General features: G+C 38.7%; 3 protein-coding genes across 5 annotated transcripts; 2 read left to right on the forward strand and 1 right to left on the reverse strand.

Moving 5' to 3' along the window:
• The first annotated feature begins 1,323 nt into the window (after window positions 1-1,323).
• On the forward strand, window positions 1,324-5,855 carry rhof (ras homolog family member F). Its single transcript, XM_023406467.2, has 5 exons — window positions 1,324-2,305; window positions 2,600-2,687; window positions 3,820-3,929; window positions 4,294-4,428; window positions 4,667-5,855. The coding sequence occupies exons 1-5, from the start codon at window positions 2,171-2,173 to the stop codon at window positions 4,829-4,831; spliced, it is 633 nt and encodes a 210-aa protein (XP_023262235.1). The 5' UTR covers window positions 1,324-2,170; the 3' UTR covers window positions 4,832-5,855.
• tmem120b (transmembrane protein 120B) lies at window positions 5,588-14,236 on the reverse strand. The gene is made up of 12 exons (XM_023406464.2): window positions 14,086-14,236; window positions 12,015-12,133; window positions 11,358-11,474; window positions 11,203-11,262; window positions 10,990-11,085; window positions 10,801-10,890; window positions 10,493-10,558; window positions 10,283-10,344; window positions 8,806-8,898; window positions 8,446-8,510; window positions 8,052-8,120; window positions 5,588-7,628 (listed from the first exon to the last, which is right to left on the reverse strand). The coding sequence occupies exons 1-12, from the start codon at window positions 14,146-14,148 to the stop codon at window positions 7,512-7,514; spliced, it is 1,017 nt and encodes a 338-aa protein (XP_023262232.1). The 5' UTR covers window positions 14,149-14,236; the 3' UTR covers window positions 5,588-7,511.
• morn3 (MORN repeat containing 3) lies at window positions 13,516-16,841 on the forward strand. Of its 3 annotated transcripts, none has more exons than XM_087174062.1 (6): window positions 13,516-13,687; window positions 15,098-15,258; window positions 15,383-15,540; window positions 15,624-15,783; window positions 15,882-16,066; window positions 16,220-16,841. In XM_087174062.1, the coding sequence occupies exons 2-6, from the start codon at window positions 15,123-15,125 to the stop codon at window positions 16,286-16,288; spliced, it is 708 nt and encodes a 235-aa protein (XP_087030188.1). In that variant the 5' UTR covers window positions 13,516-13,687; window positions 15,098-15,122; the 3' UTR covers window positions 16,289-16,841. The 3 variants fall into 3 exon arrangements, with proteins under 3 accessions (XP_087030188.1, XP_023262233.1, XP_023262234.2); XM_023406465.2 differs by lacking the exon at window positions 13,516-13,687 and adding an exon at window positions 14,521-14,607; XM_023406466.2 differs by lacking the exon at window positions 13,516-13,687 and having other exon boundaries at window positions 15,084-15,258.
• The last annotated feature ends 362 nt before the right edge of the window (window positions 16,842-17,203 follow it).

Here is a 17,203-nt window from a genome sequence, read left to right on the forward strand (position 1 = left end):
ATTCCACAGTATGGTTTGTCATTTAGTCTCTTTCACTTGGCAATACTATCACCTGTCTGTGTTTCTGAGATGCTTAAATAAATAGACTATACACTCATTTTTGTTTTGTTGTTGTGGAAACTGAAGCAGATTGTTGTATTTTTGATGGACTTACACTGCAATTTTTTTAAAACTTGACATTATATTAGGCCTATATTTTTAAACAGTATTTTAGCCTGTCATGACATATTGAATACACACTACACTAAAATACACAGTGAACATAGTTCATGCTGCAGGTCGATATGGCTGTAGGAGGTGAGATTCTCATTTAGTTGTTCCAGTATGTGTGCATATGTTTTCAGGCAAAATACTTGAAAGATTACATGTTTCTTAAAATAGACACAGTGAAGGGCAGTGTCAGCTTATCCTCTTAAAGGGACAGCTTGCTCAAATTTTCTGCACCAACTAACTGCATCCTTTCTCACCAGTGACTGAAATTTAAACCTCAAATTTGACCTTGTAGCCTACGCTGGTTTGACTTTGTCTGCCTTAATGACAGAAAAAATGTTATAGACACTGAGTCAAGAATAACCTTGAAATAATCATTTTTATGTATTCTGATTATGCATGCTCAGTCTGTTTGACCTGCTCTCTCCTGACACCCACTATAACCTACCTACTACCTACTAACTATTAGCATGGTTGGAGCATATTCCTAAACTTAATATCAAAAATTGTATGTTATTGCATGTAATGTAATGTCTATAGGTAATTACAGAGAATACACTGCATGTCCATTTGGCTTAATTTGTATCTTTCATTCCTGATTAGAGATGTTGTTGAAGGGAAATCTCATTTAGTGTCATTGCTTATAAATTATTTGTCACACCCTAAAGCAGCTTCTCTGCTTTAGCTTCCCATTTAAAAAACATCTTCTAGTAGTGTAGTGATGTAGTGCTAAGTGACACACATTCTCCCCCAATGTTATCTTCAACTCAGTCCCTTTATTTTGCTAATTTCATGAGTTTGCTGCTGGATGATGCCGGTAAATTACACCCTGGACCGAGAGAGAAAAGTCATTCCTGACGCCCAACCTGTGATGTCACTGCCGTGTTCAGCCATACAGACTGAACAGAGGAGTGTGACTGACATCTTCCTTGTAACTACCCCCGTGGATTCAAAATTATCACGAGAATGGAAAACACTTTCCTTCATAGTAACATAGCATCATGTTTTAACAATAACACAGTCAAATACTTTTTGAGTGGTATAAAACATTATTTAAATCTATTAAATTCATATTATTAAATTAAATAAATTACAATTTTATACTTATATTCTATATTATGAGATACTGATATTTACCTTTACCTTTAAAGGAGTATTCCATAAAGATTCAAACTTTCACACCTCACAATGAAAAGGGTCGGCAACCCAAAACAAAATGCATATAGGTATTGTATTGTATTGAAGGATCTGGTTTATCACAGGCCATGTTATCATTTGTGCTTCATCATTCAGAAGGAAGAGGGGGCTGCAGTGCTTTTACCTGTGTTTGTTTCTGAGAAAACAAATTCACAAACATAAGAAGCTCTAATGGAGGTACAAGTCACTAATTCAGCCCATTCACTGTCATCAGACCGTCTCCAGGTAACACATGACTTCACGGATAAGAATCCAGTGTAGTGATTACTGCCTGTCTCAACAAAACTTGTTGACTTATCCTCAGCATTAGGACTGAACATTTGCAGCCTTATCTCACACGCACACTTCTGTGGATAGAGGCAGTACTTCAGATTGAGTACCCACCCATAGAATGAAAAAGGCAAGCACAAGCAATAGAGGAAGTTGGAACAGGCGGACTCAGAACCTCCACATGTGCAACTCAGCTGCTGCGCTATTTGTACACAGAGATGCTGCTTCAGTGAGAAGACCGGCAATAGGACGGTAGAGAGCTGTAGGGTGGTCTATTGGAAACAGTTTCAGTGAGACAGGAACAGGAAGTGGTGAACAGTTACCTGGTAAAACATGAGGCTTGTCTGTTCCTCTCTCCCGACACTGCCTGCAAATCATCTCAGCCTTTCCAAATATAGATTCATCTGGCTTTGCCATGTATTTGACTTAAATCCAGAGGGAGTATCTTCAGCCCTGTCCTGCCTGGCACTTGTTTGACCTGTTTGGAGGCGAAATGACACAAAACGGTGCTGGGACTCGTAATGGTAACGCAAAAAAGGGAGAAGAACTTAAAATTGTGATTGTTGGAGATGGAGGCTGCGGGAAAACATCTCTTCTGATGGTTTATGCTAAGGGTGATTTTCCAGAGGTAAGAGGTGCTTCAATGTCATGTATTGTAGCACATCTCTTAATATTGTATATTAATTTTTTAGTACACATATAATTTTTCTATCCAGCGAAAGACTGAAATAATGTTAACATTTGAACATCTGATCTCCCGTTTTTCAAACCTAATTTAGTACGTGTATTAATGTGAGCTGAATCCATATATTAAAGGGTTAACTAATTTAATAATGTAGCTTAAATTGTGCAGAAATGACAACACATGTCAAACATAGTTGTACCATAAAATCTACGTCTTTCTCTTGTGTGTCAAAAACAGAAATATGCGCCATCAGTGTTCGAAAAATATGTCACCACTATCTCTCTGGGAGGAAAAGAGATACAGCTCAACCTGTATGACACAGCTGGTAAGTCTCCATATCAAAAATCACCTCCATGAATCAGTTATCAGTCTCAGTGCAGTACTTTTACATCAAGGGAAAAGAAGACAACAGGGTTTTGAGCATGATGAGCAGTGACCACACACTGTGTCCACTGGATGGAATATAATAGAAACATTGTGCAGATAAAGAGCACACATACTGACTCAGACGTCAGTGTTGATGTTTCTGCCGTAGGGGTCATTATTTCATAGTGCTTTTATCTTTTAAGAAAATAAAATTCAGGCATCCTAACACTGTAGTGCATTCTGTCTTTATCTTGTTTGTCCTGACACTGAGAGACACAGAGGAAGTGGTAAAGGTCGATGTTAACGTCAGAGCAACATCAAAAGCATCTTTCAGGAACTAATTGTTTGCATATTAGTAACTATTAACAAGCTGCTATGGAGACAACTTTTCTTTACACTTCACTGTGACTTCAAACAGCTGGGATTGTATTTTTATTTTAGCCATTGACTAATATTAGAGCCAGCCTGATATTTGAGTGTTATATTTTATTAAAGTACAATAGATCACTTCTAAGTTAGAACGTTAATTCTGAAGTATTGATTGAAAAAAGTGTCAGGGTAACACCAGTCAGATTGTCAGTCATTAAGGTCTCTGATCTAATATTGCTCTCATTTATTTTGGTATTATTTATTTAGGATTTAACAAAATTAAACACCAAATGTCTGGCACAGAAGGGTTTTCAAAAATGGCACCGTCTTGTATTAGTAGTACCTAAACAACACTGAGTTCACCTCAAAGCTGACGTGTATCTCACAACCTGTGGTATTTCTGTGGGAGATAAAACATAAAGTTCCTATGTTAACTGGACAGTTTTCAGGAAAACCCATGACAGAGTGGCAACTTATCTTCTGTATAACTGCAGCAGGCTGCCTTACATCAGTGGTAAAGGAAGCTGAAGCCAGGATGTGGTTTTCTACATCTACACCAACTTTGAAACATATGTTGCATCTTGATGTTTAGACCATTTTTTTTTTTTTTTTGAAATCCTGCCCAGCATTTACACACATAAGAAGTAATTTATGGGTGTTTGCACACTTCTGCATTTATCACCTAACACATATTTCACACTTTTGTTTTATTTCATTTTTAGGACAGGATGACTATGACAGACTACGGCCGCTTTCATACCAAGAGGCCAATTTGATTCTGGTCTGCTTTGATGTGACCAACCCCGTCAGCTTTGAGAATGTCCTGATAAAGGTAATCCCTCTACAGGACATTAACAACATGCCACGATTCACATGCAGGTGAACAGAAACGAGATTGTGACTGTTCAACTGGAGTTTCAAGTTTACTGTTTGAATGATTGTAAATGATTGTTAGGAGCCTGGTGTGTTTGTGTTGGCTGCATTCCTTTAGCTACGATTAACTCATGCAATCACGGACATTGACCTCGTGCATGCAGGTAGGACTCAACACTGTGCAGGCACTTTCTCTCCTCAGTGCTTACAGTCTGAGGAATGTTGCCAAGAGAAAAATGTTAACCTAATGTTAAAAAGATATATCGTATCTCAAACCAGTGTGTGAGACATTTAATTTTTTTTTTTTTTTTTTTTTAACGCAGTGGTTCCCAGAGGTGAAGCACTTCTGTCGGGAGATCCCGGTCATCCTGATTGGCTGCAAGACTGACCTCAGGAAAGACAAAGAGTGTTCAAGGAAACTGAAGGCCATGAATCTGGCTCCCATCTCTTACACACAGGTAAGACAAAGCGTGCAGACATTTACTCGTCTATGAAAACCGCTGCTTGAGGTTACAGGATGTAAACTGCAATGTGCAAGCGCAGCCTAACCAGAACCTACGACCACATTTAACCCTGCTGCGGTTCCAATGCATAATAGACTTATTGCAAATGAACATTTTTCTGTCTTTATCACCTTTATATCACAGTCACACAGTCTAATTCTTGGTATTGATGTTGGGTTGGGTTTGGGTGTAGGGTGAGGAGACCCGGCAGCAGATGAATGCAGAGCTCTACCTCGAGTGCTCAGCAAAGTATCAGGAGAACGTGGAAGACATTTTCCGAGAGGCCACCAAAAAAGCTTTGGCCTTCAATCGAAAACTAAAGAACTGTAAAAGGAGGAGGAAATGTGTGGTTTTATGAAGTCAAAAGAGCAGAGGCTTGAGGACCCCGCTCTCCTACAGGCGAGCGCCACGGGTGATGGCCTCACGTTTTCAGAGTGGTTGGAGATTCAGTAACCAATTAAGACAGATGTGGAAACAGTTTGGTGCACTGGAGGTGTGGGCCCCAGTGAATCATGAGCGCGTCTCCCTTTACCGTCAAACAAAAATGACGCAACAGGAAAGACAATTTTGCAAGAAGCTGCAGTGTGGAGATTTTCTAACGTGGTATACGACTTGAAATGCTTTTAGTAAATGTATTTTTCACTATTTTATAAGAATGTTGTTTTCTATATATTTTTTCTATTACAAAACTTTGCACCGTTTGCAAACTAATGTGTTTCACTGGAAAGTATATTTATTGGAGGAATTTGAACAAAAGATTCTGTCAACTGTCAAAGTAATGTCAACTTGGATTTTTTTGCAACTTCTAAGTTTTTATAGTGTCAGTTCAAGATCTGATTCAAAATCTGCTGGTAACAATATGCCCTGATAAAATAGTTGATGAAATTCTACTTATAATGGCACTGTAGCTTTAAAAGTATTGAGAAGAACAAGAAAAAACTTGATAAACACCCAACAGGGTTAGTTCATTTCCAGTAAAACAAAAAAACTGGTCTGGAATTTGTTTTGAAACTGCATCAACTCAAACAGGGCTCTTACCTTTACCAACAGCGCCCACTAGTGTTGAATGTGTCCCAGTTTGTGTCTGCACAAGAAACAGGAAAAGCTAAATTTCTTTTTTTTTTTTTTATTAGGTGTTTATTAATATTTTTTTTACAACAATGTACACAGATAGAGAAATTGTCAACTGTCTCTTGTTACTGATCTTTTTCAGGGACCAGTTACAGTCTTGAAATGAACGATGAAAACATTGTTTAACATCAGATACGTCATAAAAACGAGGAAGTTGTTTTGTGCATTCTGGCAGCTCTCGCATCAAATGTAACATTTTGGTCTGTAACTCAACATGCTTCAATTTTCCCTCAATAAAAGTGACACATAAATACTGTGATTCTCTTCAGGACCATGACTGCATGAGTGGGAAAAAAAAAAAGGTAGAGAAATGTAACGCCAAAGTCTTTGGATTTTCTAAATAAAAAGGAGCAGGGTTTTTTTTTTTTTTTGCTGTGACAGACCAGAGGGAGAATAAGGCAACAGAGACCTGACACCACTACAGCTGTCTGTTTGAACCCACCTGACCCGCCGCTGAAAAAACAAAAAGACTCTTGTGTAATACTTTCAAACAAGCATGAAATGTGAACCAGACAAAACTACAGTGAACTAGAGCAAAAGCCCCAGAATTGGCCATAAATTAATTTGTAGACATATTAAATTCAGTGTGTTGATTGGAATAAGAAAAACTATAATCCAGCACATTATTAATCATCATTGTGTATCATAGTCTTACAGTACCAGTGCCAATAGCAGCGTTTTGATCATAATACATTTATGCAACATTACAGAACAAAGTGGGACCTGGCAGCACAGTGATGACAAATCCACTGTGCATGGACTTCAAGTGTTAAACTGAATTTAAACCTTTGTGATAAAATGTTTAATAAGCTTGAAGCTCTTCTTATACCAGTAAAAATTTAGACCATTAGTGAAACATGATAAACCTAGGCATATACTACAGTTCGTTAGCATTATGTTAATGAGAAGATAAAAGTTGAAATTGCTAGGAAGGAGCTCACATGAAAACCTCCTTCAATCCTCAATGGGAACAGTTTTTTTTTTAAGAGAGTTTTTGTTCATGTGACTTAGCCAGATAACCACGTTTAGGCATTGGATCATACATAAACATTTATGTCTTTTGTAACCACTGCCTGAAGGGAACAACAGTGTTGCATTCCCTTGTCGTCCTGTGTCTTTCTAGGAAGAAAGAAAACAAAAACAGAGCAGGCGCTGACTCCAGACTGGAAAAAATATACCACATGGAGACTTTTTTTCCCCCCATGAAACTGAAGGTAACTCTGGGCAGTCAAGTATCAGGTTGGTGTTTTTTTTTTTTTTTTTTGTTTTAAATTGGAAAGACCTACATTTGTAATTTCTGAGAATAAAAGTCTAGTAAAAAAACGACTTGTTAGCAGTGAAATAGCACAACGAGGAGGTGACGACCACGCCGCAGTGCCGAATTGAACGTGTCCAAGTTAGTTCGAGCCAGAGACAGTTTGACTGTTACTACTTCACAGAAGTATGAAGTATGTACATGACAGACGTTAGGTCTTCAAAGGCAAACTATATTCTGCTCTGTTCATTGATGCTACCTGCCCTCTTTTAGTTGCATATGATTTGAACAAAGGCTCTCAGACAGATTCATGCACTGACACAAACACCCAAATAAAACGCATCCTTTCCACTCACTTTTTATGTACAGGATAAAGCGACAAACTGTTCATCTATGAGGTGAACAACACTTTGCGTGTTGGGACCGACTGAGCAGCAACATCAACAACAACGACGAGTCATTAGAAAGCAAAAGCCTGTTCGCCAGATAACTCTGGCTGGACGCCGCTGTTGTACTCAAAGCCTGAGAGAAACAGTGGTTTCAGCTTGGTCGTCTCCCGGCCTGACCGTACTGTGGTCAGTCTAACAAGCGATTGTGCATGTTGCTTCAGAATTACTGGCCGTTTGAGGAATCTGTGGTGTCTCGATGAGTCTCAGTCATTTTTTTGCACCTTTTCCTGGTTTTTCTGAATTTTTTGGTGGACAACTTTTACTGTGGTAAGAAAATTTCCCAGGAATAGGACGAGAAATGTCAGTGCCAGCATAAATACCTGAAACGAAACAGGGAAACAGTGTTTGATTTCAAAACAAGTCGTGACATGTAATTTTATAACTTCATTTGTATTTTGAAATGTTGTAAGGTTGGGACACGTTGAGGCAGGTGGAGATAAAAGTCTTCCAAACACTGCACCTGACTTCACTTCAAGTTTATTTGTGTCCAGAAACCAAGTCAAGCAAGTGTGCACCATGAGGCTGCACATCTGGTAAAAAGTAGATATAACTTTTAAACAACTAATAGTGCAAACTCTCATTATGGCCCCAACTGTGCATTTGTGGACACTGCTTTAATACAGACAGGCAAAATGCATGGATTATTCTTTACAGAAAGCCTGTCAAAATAAGTCTTTTTTTAAAACTCTGCCTCGACATGTCTTTTGACATTTAAGTGATAGACCTGTCAATGAAATCCTTACCTGCCACTCCTTACAGTCCTCATGTCCTGCCAAGCGAAACAGGGTCACTGAGTTGTACAGCTGCCAAAACTGAAAACGAACAGGAGGCATTATCTTTCATAAAGTTGCTGCACACTCATTGCAGAAGCTAATTTCCGTTTGGTCCACACCTTTCTCCTCAGCCGATACAGTCGATATCAAAAAGAGTACATTTGTTGAACTACATGCTCTTAAAACAGAAACATTTTAAGTGCACTTAATACAGATCAAATAACAAATAAAGAATGTGGCACTGACCGAGGAGCTTACATGATCTTGTGCAATGTGCTCATGATTTTAAAAATATTGGAGTAAGGTGATAAAGCTCTAGTTCGATATTGAACAAAATAGAAGAAAAACTTTTGTTTTGACTTACATGGCCAAAAAAGAGGAATGGCAAAAGAAAAGTGAGGCCTCTCCACATCCAGGACTGAAATCCCTCTGCAGAGACACAGAGGAACTGTAACAGTGACCTTGGGACAACATGACACAAAATACTACACAAACGATCGCTGTGGTGTCAGTCCTCTCTGACATTAAAGATGGTTTGAGCAGCAAATCCACTGAGACCTTACTCGAGTTACTCCGACATGGCAGCACTGTGATGTTAACAACTGTCTCCATCTCTCACCTTTGCCCTATTTTTTTTTTTCTTTCTTTACAGACATGGCGTTACAGATGGCTCAAGAGTTCAAACGAATGAAATGACTACCACCCAGAATAGCTTACAACTTACCCACTGTGAGGTCCAGCTGATTCCTCTCTCCCAAAGCTCGCAGCCGGTATAAGCAGCCGCTCTGGTAGTAATACTGAAGGAACTGAACAAAGCCTGCAGGACCAATGGATCACACAATTTACAGATTACTGCACAATTAACGTGAACAGATCAATGAGGTTCGGATGACCTACTTCATGCCTCAATCACTAGATTAACATCCGTTACCTTCCCCATAAAATGTGGGTAAAAAACAAAGTAAACAGAAGCCTGTAATGTGAAGCTTTACACATTGAAATGAGGTCATTCTGCCCTAAAAAAAAAAAAAACACAACAAAGATGATCTCAGTTTAACCTGAATTTGTCAGGTGAGGTTTTTCTTTCTTTTTCTGTACTACTTAAACATTTGACTTCCCATACCAGAGAGCCCCATCACACTATATGTCACATTATGAGTCTGCATGTGATATACTGAACAATGACTGTAACCACCAGTATGTGACACGACTTCACTTTTCTATTTTGGTGACAAGACATTTTCACAGAAGGCCTTGCTTGTTCGCAGAAGCATATTATAATTCATGCTAAAAATGTATGTGTATGTAATTAATGACATCTCCATTCACCAGCTTAAATGTGACAATATCAAGGATATTTCACTGTTACGTGACAAATGTATGTTGCAGGTGATCCTGCCCTTGACCTGCTCTGGCCTCGGTGCACTATCATAGCTTGGTTCTACAGAGTGACAGCATCCAACATGGGAAGAGAGTTTCGAAATCTAGTATGAACAGTATACATCTGTGGACCAGTTGAAAAGTCTTCATCATGAGTACAGAGGATGGATAACTGCATTTTGAAAGGCTCTCCAGCTTTGCGGAGTTGTGTCATCTTTGGCAATTTTAGTATTAATTTTTTTTTGTACAATTTTTCTTGTTGACTGAATCAATTTGGTTTTTGGACTGTTAGCCAGACAAAGACATCTGGAGACATCAGCTTGGACTGTGGGAAATTATATTAGGCATGTTATTATTTTCTGCCATTTTATAGACAAACAGTTTATCAATTAATCAAGAAATGAACTGGCTTATTTAGTACACGGCCTGAACTTGAGTGAACTTGGCAGAGCGCCTCAGATGTGTCAGAATGTGGTTACAACAACAACAACGACAAAAAAACAGTGAAATCCTATGTTTGTTACATGGCACGCACAACCTACTGTCGCCCGTGCAACCAGCTCTTCTTCAGGTAGGCCCAGCACAGTGCTAAAAAGTGACACATTATTTTAACAGAAAAAAAAAAAAAAACTGTCTCCCACCAATAAAACTACCTGAACAGATTTGATGTGCAGATTCAACACTGGCATGACATCAAACCTCAACCCTAGTGTAAACAAATTTTAACATTACCCTTTGCCACCCACACCTCAGAGAGCCCACAAACGTACACACAAATGTAACCTCCCACAAAGTCTTGTAAAAAGATTTAAAATTCTTACTCTGATAGATGGAGAAAGCAAGAAACTGGCTTCTGAACATCTGATACATGGGGCCTTCCGGCCTGTGAAAAGACACAAAGTTACACAAAAATTACACTCACACAGTAGCCTTATTGCCTCAGCAGTCGCTAACTTGGACATGTCTGAACAGACGTTCAAATTCGATCACTGGAACAATGTGACACTAAGGAATCAAAGACAAAAACTCACCAGGTAAGCATCACACCTGACAGAAAGGTGGATACATAATGATGAGACACCCACCAACCTTTGATCCTGGAAAGCATGAGGAGAGTATGTGACGAGATGAAGGAAAGACAGGTAAACAAGTTACAACTGTTACTTCAGGAATTCAGCAAGCACTTAACAAAAATTACTGAGGGGAAATCATAAATTTTATCTTCAATTAAAGAAACAAAAAGAAACAAAAAAAAAAAAAATCAAGAAGAAGCGCTCCAGTGGTTTTACTTCACAGTTTCAGCTGACTGTAGCATATCTGAATTAACAGCACAACACACCTGGAGCCATTGCTCATGAGGATGCTTTCCCTTATGGTCAATGTGCAGTAGTACCACACTAGCAAAAAGTTGAAGATTTCATCAGTGACACTAAACAAAACAAAGAGAGCAAAATAGTGAGCCACACTTTAATAAGTGCCAACATCAACAACAATAACAAATATGCTTGAGGGGAAAACATAAACTCACCGACAGTTGAGAAAAAAGAGGCAGGTTATGGCTCCAAACATCAGGATTATCGTCATATATAGCTTGAACTTCTCATACTCATCTTTATAGGCAAATCTATGTGAATAATCAGAAGACGAGAAGAGAAAATGAGCGGCTGACCATAAACATGGACAAAATCCAGAGTGTAAAGTGTCTTTTCAGGCCGTCCTCACGGCAGAGTGCGTCACGTACTTTGCCTGGTTGCTGAGAAGCGTTACGTTCACATTGCCCAGGACCAAATTCAAGTACAGCCTGGAAACGAAACAAAGCAAAAATATACACATGAATGTATATGAGAAATAAAATTCACTGTCTGTGATGAATTGCCGACATGAAAAAGTACTGACCCGTTCTTCTTTGGCAAATATGCTTCCATGTCAAAGAACACATTTTCTTTATCTTTGATTTGCGTTTTGATGTCTGTTATGAGTTTCAGGTCTTTCTCGTCACATGCTTTTGCACACCTGTAAAGAAAAGACAAAATGATGATGAGAGGAAAAGTGAACAAGAAGATGAAGAACACCTTAACTCTCCTTGTGATAAGATTAATATTTATGATATATGTGTCAAAGTAAGAATGTAACATGATAATTCAAATACTGCAGATATTGACTACAGATCTTTATATATTTCATTTTGCAAAGTGTGTAACTTGATGAAGATGATGCCCACAAACAGCAGCACTGAAATAAAAACCTGCAGACCATTTATTTTCATAGGGAACATAAACATACACTGTTCAATTCAATTAACTCTGCCTCGACTACTTGTCTTTTCCACTGAGGGTGATTTTGAGTTATCATAAACTGTTTCCTCCTCCTTGCTGACTTGGCTGCAAAACCATTTCCTTGAGTGCTGACAAAAAAAAAAGAAAAAAAACTTTCTTGCACCCACTCCACAGGGTTATGGTTTTGTTGGTTTTTTTTTTTAACCAAAAGCACTTCACATGCAATTTCTAAACAGTGACTCGAACTGGCTGATGAGCTGGACTGGAATATACTTACTTGCTCAAGCAGTGCCTCAGGTCTTTTAGGCATTTTCTCTGTTTACTGATGGCGCTGCTGCATGTTGTCTGAAGATTGGTGAGCTCCTCAAGTTTTTGCCTGTATATTTTGTGAGTTTCCTGAGGATCAAACAAATGCACAAAGTGAACAAAGAACATTTGTAAGTCTGCTTGCTCTGACAAATGGGAAATAGGTCATTTAAATGTACATTTGTGCAAATTAGGTACTACTGTACTACTGTAACACTTCTTTTAAACAGTGAAAATGGATCCTGATCCCACCAAAATCTTTCCCAAGATTTAAACATTCTCACTGGACCACACTGTAAAGCTTTTGGTGAACAGAGTCTCTAATCAGTGGAGATGGAAATGCTTCATGCTGTGAAATCTTGTTTCACCCTTCCATCCAAATACTCTTATGTCGGAAATACAGGATACATCCCAGTTTACATGCATTTGTGCTGGTAGACCAGACCAAAGCTTCCCCATTTTTTCCCCTTCAGCAATGAGTGTGTGGAGGAGAGGATGTACATCATCATATCAGCAGACATAATCCTGTGGTGTGAGGTTAAGAACTCGAGCCCATTCCCCCTCCCCAAAAATGATTTGCACAGCCACGTGAGCCCTTGACATTATCAACGTCCTACATATTTTCTCATATCTAGACTCTAGAAAGATCAGGATGGGATCATGTCAAGAATCTGTCAAGAATCCAAGACCAAGAATCAAGAATCCAAGACCAAAAAACAATCGAAAAAAGTGGTCCGAACAAAGGTGTTTTGTCAGCTACTGTATCTTTCTTGTCATCTAGGTAAGGCCTACTGTAGACCTGGTTGAAAATTAGTTTCGGGGAAAGTGGTTTAAAAGTACACCATCTTAGTATAAGCTACATTTTATGTGGTTTGAATTTTCTAAAAGTAAAAACAAAATATACTGGCTCATGCACTAAATTAAACACTGGGGAAGGTTATGGACTCGCTACACGAGCTACTACTTTTTTGTGCAATCCATGTTTTAAGGTTAGTAAATTTTGAGAATTGTACGAACGTATGAATGTCACATCACAGTTTTTTTCTCATCAATAATGTTAACATGCAAACAGCCATTTTAAGAGATGTATCTTTCCAAGGGTTTACTAAAAGTCCATCAACAATGTGTACATGGTCGAGTTTATTCAAACACACTGACACTAGAGTTAAGATTTTAACCTGAAAAGTCACAAATGTAAAGATAACAAATCTAGAAGGATGCAGCTGACTATGAATGGGAGACTGTTTCTATGCAGGTTAAATATCTGACATCAGTTATTCACCAAAACATGTGAGCTTCATTTAAGAAAATCCCTAGACAGCTGACAGTCACCTTCATCATCTTTCCCTGTGGACCAGCTCCACATTATAAATTTTGATGGCATCACAGATCCACGTCGCAGCTGTGTGATGCCAGCATGAGGAGAGGGGTGGCACCACAGACCACATGACGCCTGTTGTACCTCAAAGTAAATGATTATCTTGTCAGTCCTATCCTATCACCTACTACTTATATTGTTGTTTCGAGTTAGCCAGCTAGCTAAGGTGAGCTAGCGTGGTAATGATGCATGGGGATGCTTTCGGTGACAATGAAATAATTTATTCTGGCAAAGCAACAGTAACAAACACGTGTAGTTTACGACCTGTAAGTAACTTTTGTTGCGATCGTTTAAAACATTAATCCGTCGCACTGTGTGGTTAGCTAAGTTACTGTAGCTGCTTATTAGCCGCATCACACACTAGCAGCAAGACAAGCAACCTGCTGCTAACGTTAGCGGCTAAAACATAGGGATGTTACAGTAAAGTCGAAGATAATAAATCCCCAGTGAAACATAACCCATCCCACAGATATTGCTACCAATCCCGCCGTTTTTGGCTCGATGCTGCGTTTAAGGCTGATCTGAGAATGAATGGCGAATAGGAAAGAGCCAGCCAAACTAACGTAGCCACTACAGTATCTACTGTCAGTACCATCCACGAAACACTACAGGCAGCAAATCAACCATACACGATGATGTGCTCGTTTGTAGTGTTGTCTGTCACCTGTAACTGTTGATATTCCTCGTCAATTTCCTCCCACTCCGTCTGGAACTTCGGTTTGGACATTGTGGTGCAGTAGCTGGTGAAGCGAAGAGGACGGCTGCAGCCTGAGTCTCTCCTCACTCAGACTGACCATCCACTCAGCCGATCTTTTAGTTGGGTTTCACGGAGCATGCGCACATCATAAACCACTGCCAGGACAACTGTTGTAGCTGAGCGTAACCTGGACACACAAGTGACTACAAATTTATCTAAAATAAAATAAAATAAAAAAAAAAAATTTCACAAAAAATGTATATAAGCTGTAGCTGTCATAAGCATTTGACTAATTTAAAATTAACTTTTAATTTAAGTTACACTGCACCAACGCGATTGTGTTGCTAGGATACAACGAATAATACACTCATGACACCAGCTAAACTCCGCACTGCCAGGACGTTCTCTTCATTTATTCAGTAGCTACTTGCCCCGAGTTTACAAGCGGATTGAGTTTAATTAAGTCATCCGCTTGAAGACATCGCTAAGGTATAAGTACTTTGATTCGTATGAGTGGTTGACATCATAATTTGCCCGATGTTAAGTTACAATGTTTCTAGTTAGTAATGCTAACTAGACGAGTAACTAGATGGCGTTAGATGGACCTTCTAGCACACAAGCTAATCTAGCCAAATCTAACTTTGTCTGCACTCTGTTTTCTTGTTTTTGCAGGACATTTCATTAGCATTTTTTTTTATAAAATCAATGAAAGGACATGCTGCAATGATAGTAAACACATAAGAAAGGGATGATTTTTTTGTTTGATTGTTTTATTAGTTAGCTCATATTTTGTAACTTATCATTTATTATATGCAACTGTTAGCTGGCAATGTTTATAAATTTGATTTTCTGCATTTCTGGCCAAGAGGGGCAATTGAGTTTTTCTCCTTTTGTTAGAGTATTGTCAATTTTGGGCAAAATTGGCAAAACTGCACAGCTTCATGGGTCTAACATGTTTTATTTTTATGTTTTTCATCAGGGTTTTCATCAAGCTACCTCCAGCCATGCCATATATTAAAACAAAAAAAAAGAATTCAACACTGTTGGATCTTAAGTCACAGAAATGCGGACTGCGGCACACAGTTTTCTCAGTCAATGGAAATGCATACACTGGAGAATGGCAGGACAACAAGAAGCATGGTTAGATGCTGTGTTGTGTTAGTGTCCACTGAGTACTGACAAATTTGTGAACACCTGGTTGTGAATTATTATATAGTTTGGTTACACTATAGCTAAATTGTTTATGCTTCTTAATCTTTTCAAGGAAAGGGAACACAGGTTTGGAAGACATCTGGTGCCATTTATAATGGAGAGTGGATGTTTGGAAAACGTGATGGATATGGTACCTACAGTGTACTCCTCCCAGAAACAAAGGAGTATGAAAGGAAGTACTGTGGAAGATGGAAGAACGGAAAGAAGCATGTATGTATCTGACATACTGCCATACATGACAAATAAATGTAATTACACTCTGTGATGTTTTGCATCACTTTCTATCCTTTCAGGGGTATGGGACGTACTTCTACAATAACTCAGCAGTTTATGAAGGGGAGTGGAGTGAGGACCAACGGAGTGGCTGGGGAAGAATGTACTATGAGAATGGAGATATCTACGAGGGAGAGTGGATGAAGGATAAGAATCATGGACAGGGTATCATTCGATTTGGTAAGAGTAATTTGCTTTGCATACATTTTTTATCAAAAATAAGAAGGAAAAGGACATTTTGTGAATTTGAAAACTTTACTTTCCAACCTGTGTCCAAGCAAATGGAAACTGGTATGAAGGTGCGTGGCAAGATGGCAAGAAGAACGGTAATGGAAAGTACTACTATTCTGACAAAGGCCAGCTTTATGAAGGCTTTTGGGTGAAAGGAGTAGCAAAATGTGGGACCCTGTCTGATTTTGGGAGGGATGAAGCACCAACCCCAACGAAGTATCCAATTCCACAGGTACGCCACTATGACTGTGGATACTATTAGAGCCATGCATTTAATTTTTGAATATATTTTCCTTATGCTCTGTCAAAACTTACATGACAAAATAATCATGGACAGCAAATGCAGTATTGGGGATTAAAATATAAACATATCTTCTTTTTCAAGATACACCTGGTGGATATGCAGTTGGTTTTAGGGGACGCCCAGTCAGCCTATCTTGATCAGTGTCGATGAACAACAACAAGTGGATCAACAGCAAGTTTCCACACCCCACCATACACAGACAAAAAATTAAGAAAAATAAATGGCATGATGTTATTCAGCATGTTCAGTTTGTCCAAATATTTATAACCAAATCATTTGTTCTTCACTGTGGAGCAAACCAAAATCATCTACAACTATTTCAAATGTGCTGAAAGCAAAAATTATGAAATTTTACATGTTAATCCGGTCTATTTCCAATGCAGGTGATCAAACAACTGTGATGACAATAAAAGGCTTGCTGCTAACTGTCTATCACATTACAGAACAGCTCAGATCTAGGGTTCCTAACTTAGTATCAAACTATGTATTTGAAAAAAATAGCTGATGATTTACCAAATTCTATACTTAGACCTGTTTGATACTAATGCAAACACACAACCAAAGGCGATCAAAGCAGGTCATAAATTCAGTGGTAGTATATGTGGGATATCCAAATGACAAGGCCTCTTATTTTTTACTTGCAGGGACTGGTCAACTATTAGGCTTTACTGCATATTCTATATGGTGCATTCTGACAATAATTGTACACTCTGACAGTCCCTGTGAACTTGTAAACTAGCCACACTTAATTATTAAATAAGAAAGCTCTGGTACTGTGTTCTGTTCATACCTCTGATCATTCAAATAATTGCTCCCACAACCAGCCTGAAAGAAAATGGAATTATGATGGAACATCTGCACCTACAACCGCCTGCTAAAGTGACCAGATAGGACCTATCAACTTTCTGCTTTCCAATACCTTAACTTCTGAATGGATCTCCAGCCACATCTGAACTTCTATACAGACTGCTTACTCAGATTTATCAGATTGTTCGGAATAAATCCCCAGTTAAATTAAATTAGAATAAACATCAGTTTGATGGGAAAGCACTCCATGGGTACTAA

The sequence above is a fragment of the Seriola lalandi genome, unplaced genomic scaffold (assembly GCF_002814215.2).
Source record: "Seriola lalandi dorsalis isolate HSWRI2012SDOR001 ecotype SW California unplaced genomic scaffold, Sedor1 jcf7180002054309, whole genome shotgun sequence".
Lineage (NCBI taxonomy): Eukaryota > Metazoa > Chordata > Actinopteri > Carangiformes > Carangidae > Seriola > Seriola lalandi.

What these genes read in the sequence shown, in the direction of transcription:
- tmem120b (XM_023406464.2), bottom strand. Translation starts at nt 14,148, where the DNA reads ATGTCCAAACCGAAGTTCCAGACGGAGTGGGAGGAAATTGACGAGGAA. An exon ending in TATTTGCCAAAGAAGAACGG is followed by an intron (nt 11,263 to 11,357) that starts GTCAGTACTTTT and finishes TTTCGTTTCCAG; the next exon opens with GCTGTACTTGAATTTGGTCC. An exon ending in TGCTTTCTCCATCTATCAGA is followed by an intron (nt 8,899 to 10,282) that starts GTAAGAATTTTA and finishes TTGGTCCTGCAG; the next exon opens with GCTTTGTTCAGTTCCTTCAG.
- morn3 (XM_023406466.2), top strand. Translation starts at nt 15,084, where the DNA reads ATGTTTTTCATCAGGGTTTTCATCAAGCTACCTCCAGCCATGCCATAT. An exon ending in GGAAGAACGGAAAGAAGCAT is followed by an intron (nt 15,541 to 15,623) that starts GTATGTATCTGA and finishes CTATCCTTTCAG; the next exon opens with GGGTATGGGACGTACTTCTA. An exon ending in ACAGGGTATCATTCGATTTG is followed by an intron (nt 15,784 to 15,881) that starts GTAAGAGTAATT and finishes CCTGTGTCCAAG; the next exon opens with CAAATGGAAACTGGTATGAA.
- rhof (XM_023406467.2), top strand. Translation starts at nt 2,171, where the DNA reads ATGACACAAAACGGTGCTGGGACTCGTAATGGTAACGCAAAAAAGGGA. An exon ending in CTAAGGGTGATTTTCCAGAG is followed by an intron (nt 2,306 to 2,599) that starts GTAAGAGGTGCT and finishes TGTCAAAAACAG; the next exon opens with AAATATGCGCCATCAGTGTT. An exon ending in TTGAGAATGTCCTGATAAAG is followed by an intron (nt 3,930 to 4,293) that starts GTAATCCCTCTA and finishes TTTTTAACGCAG; the next exon opens with TGGTTCCCAGAGGTGAAGCA.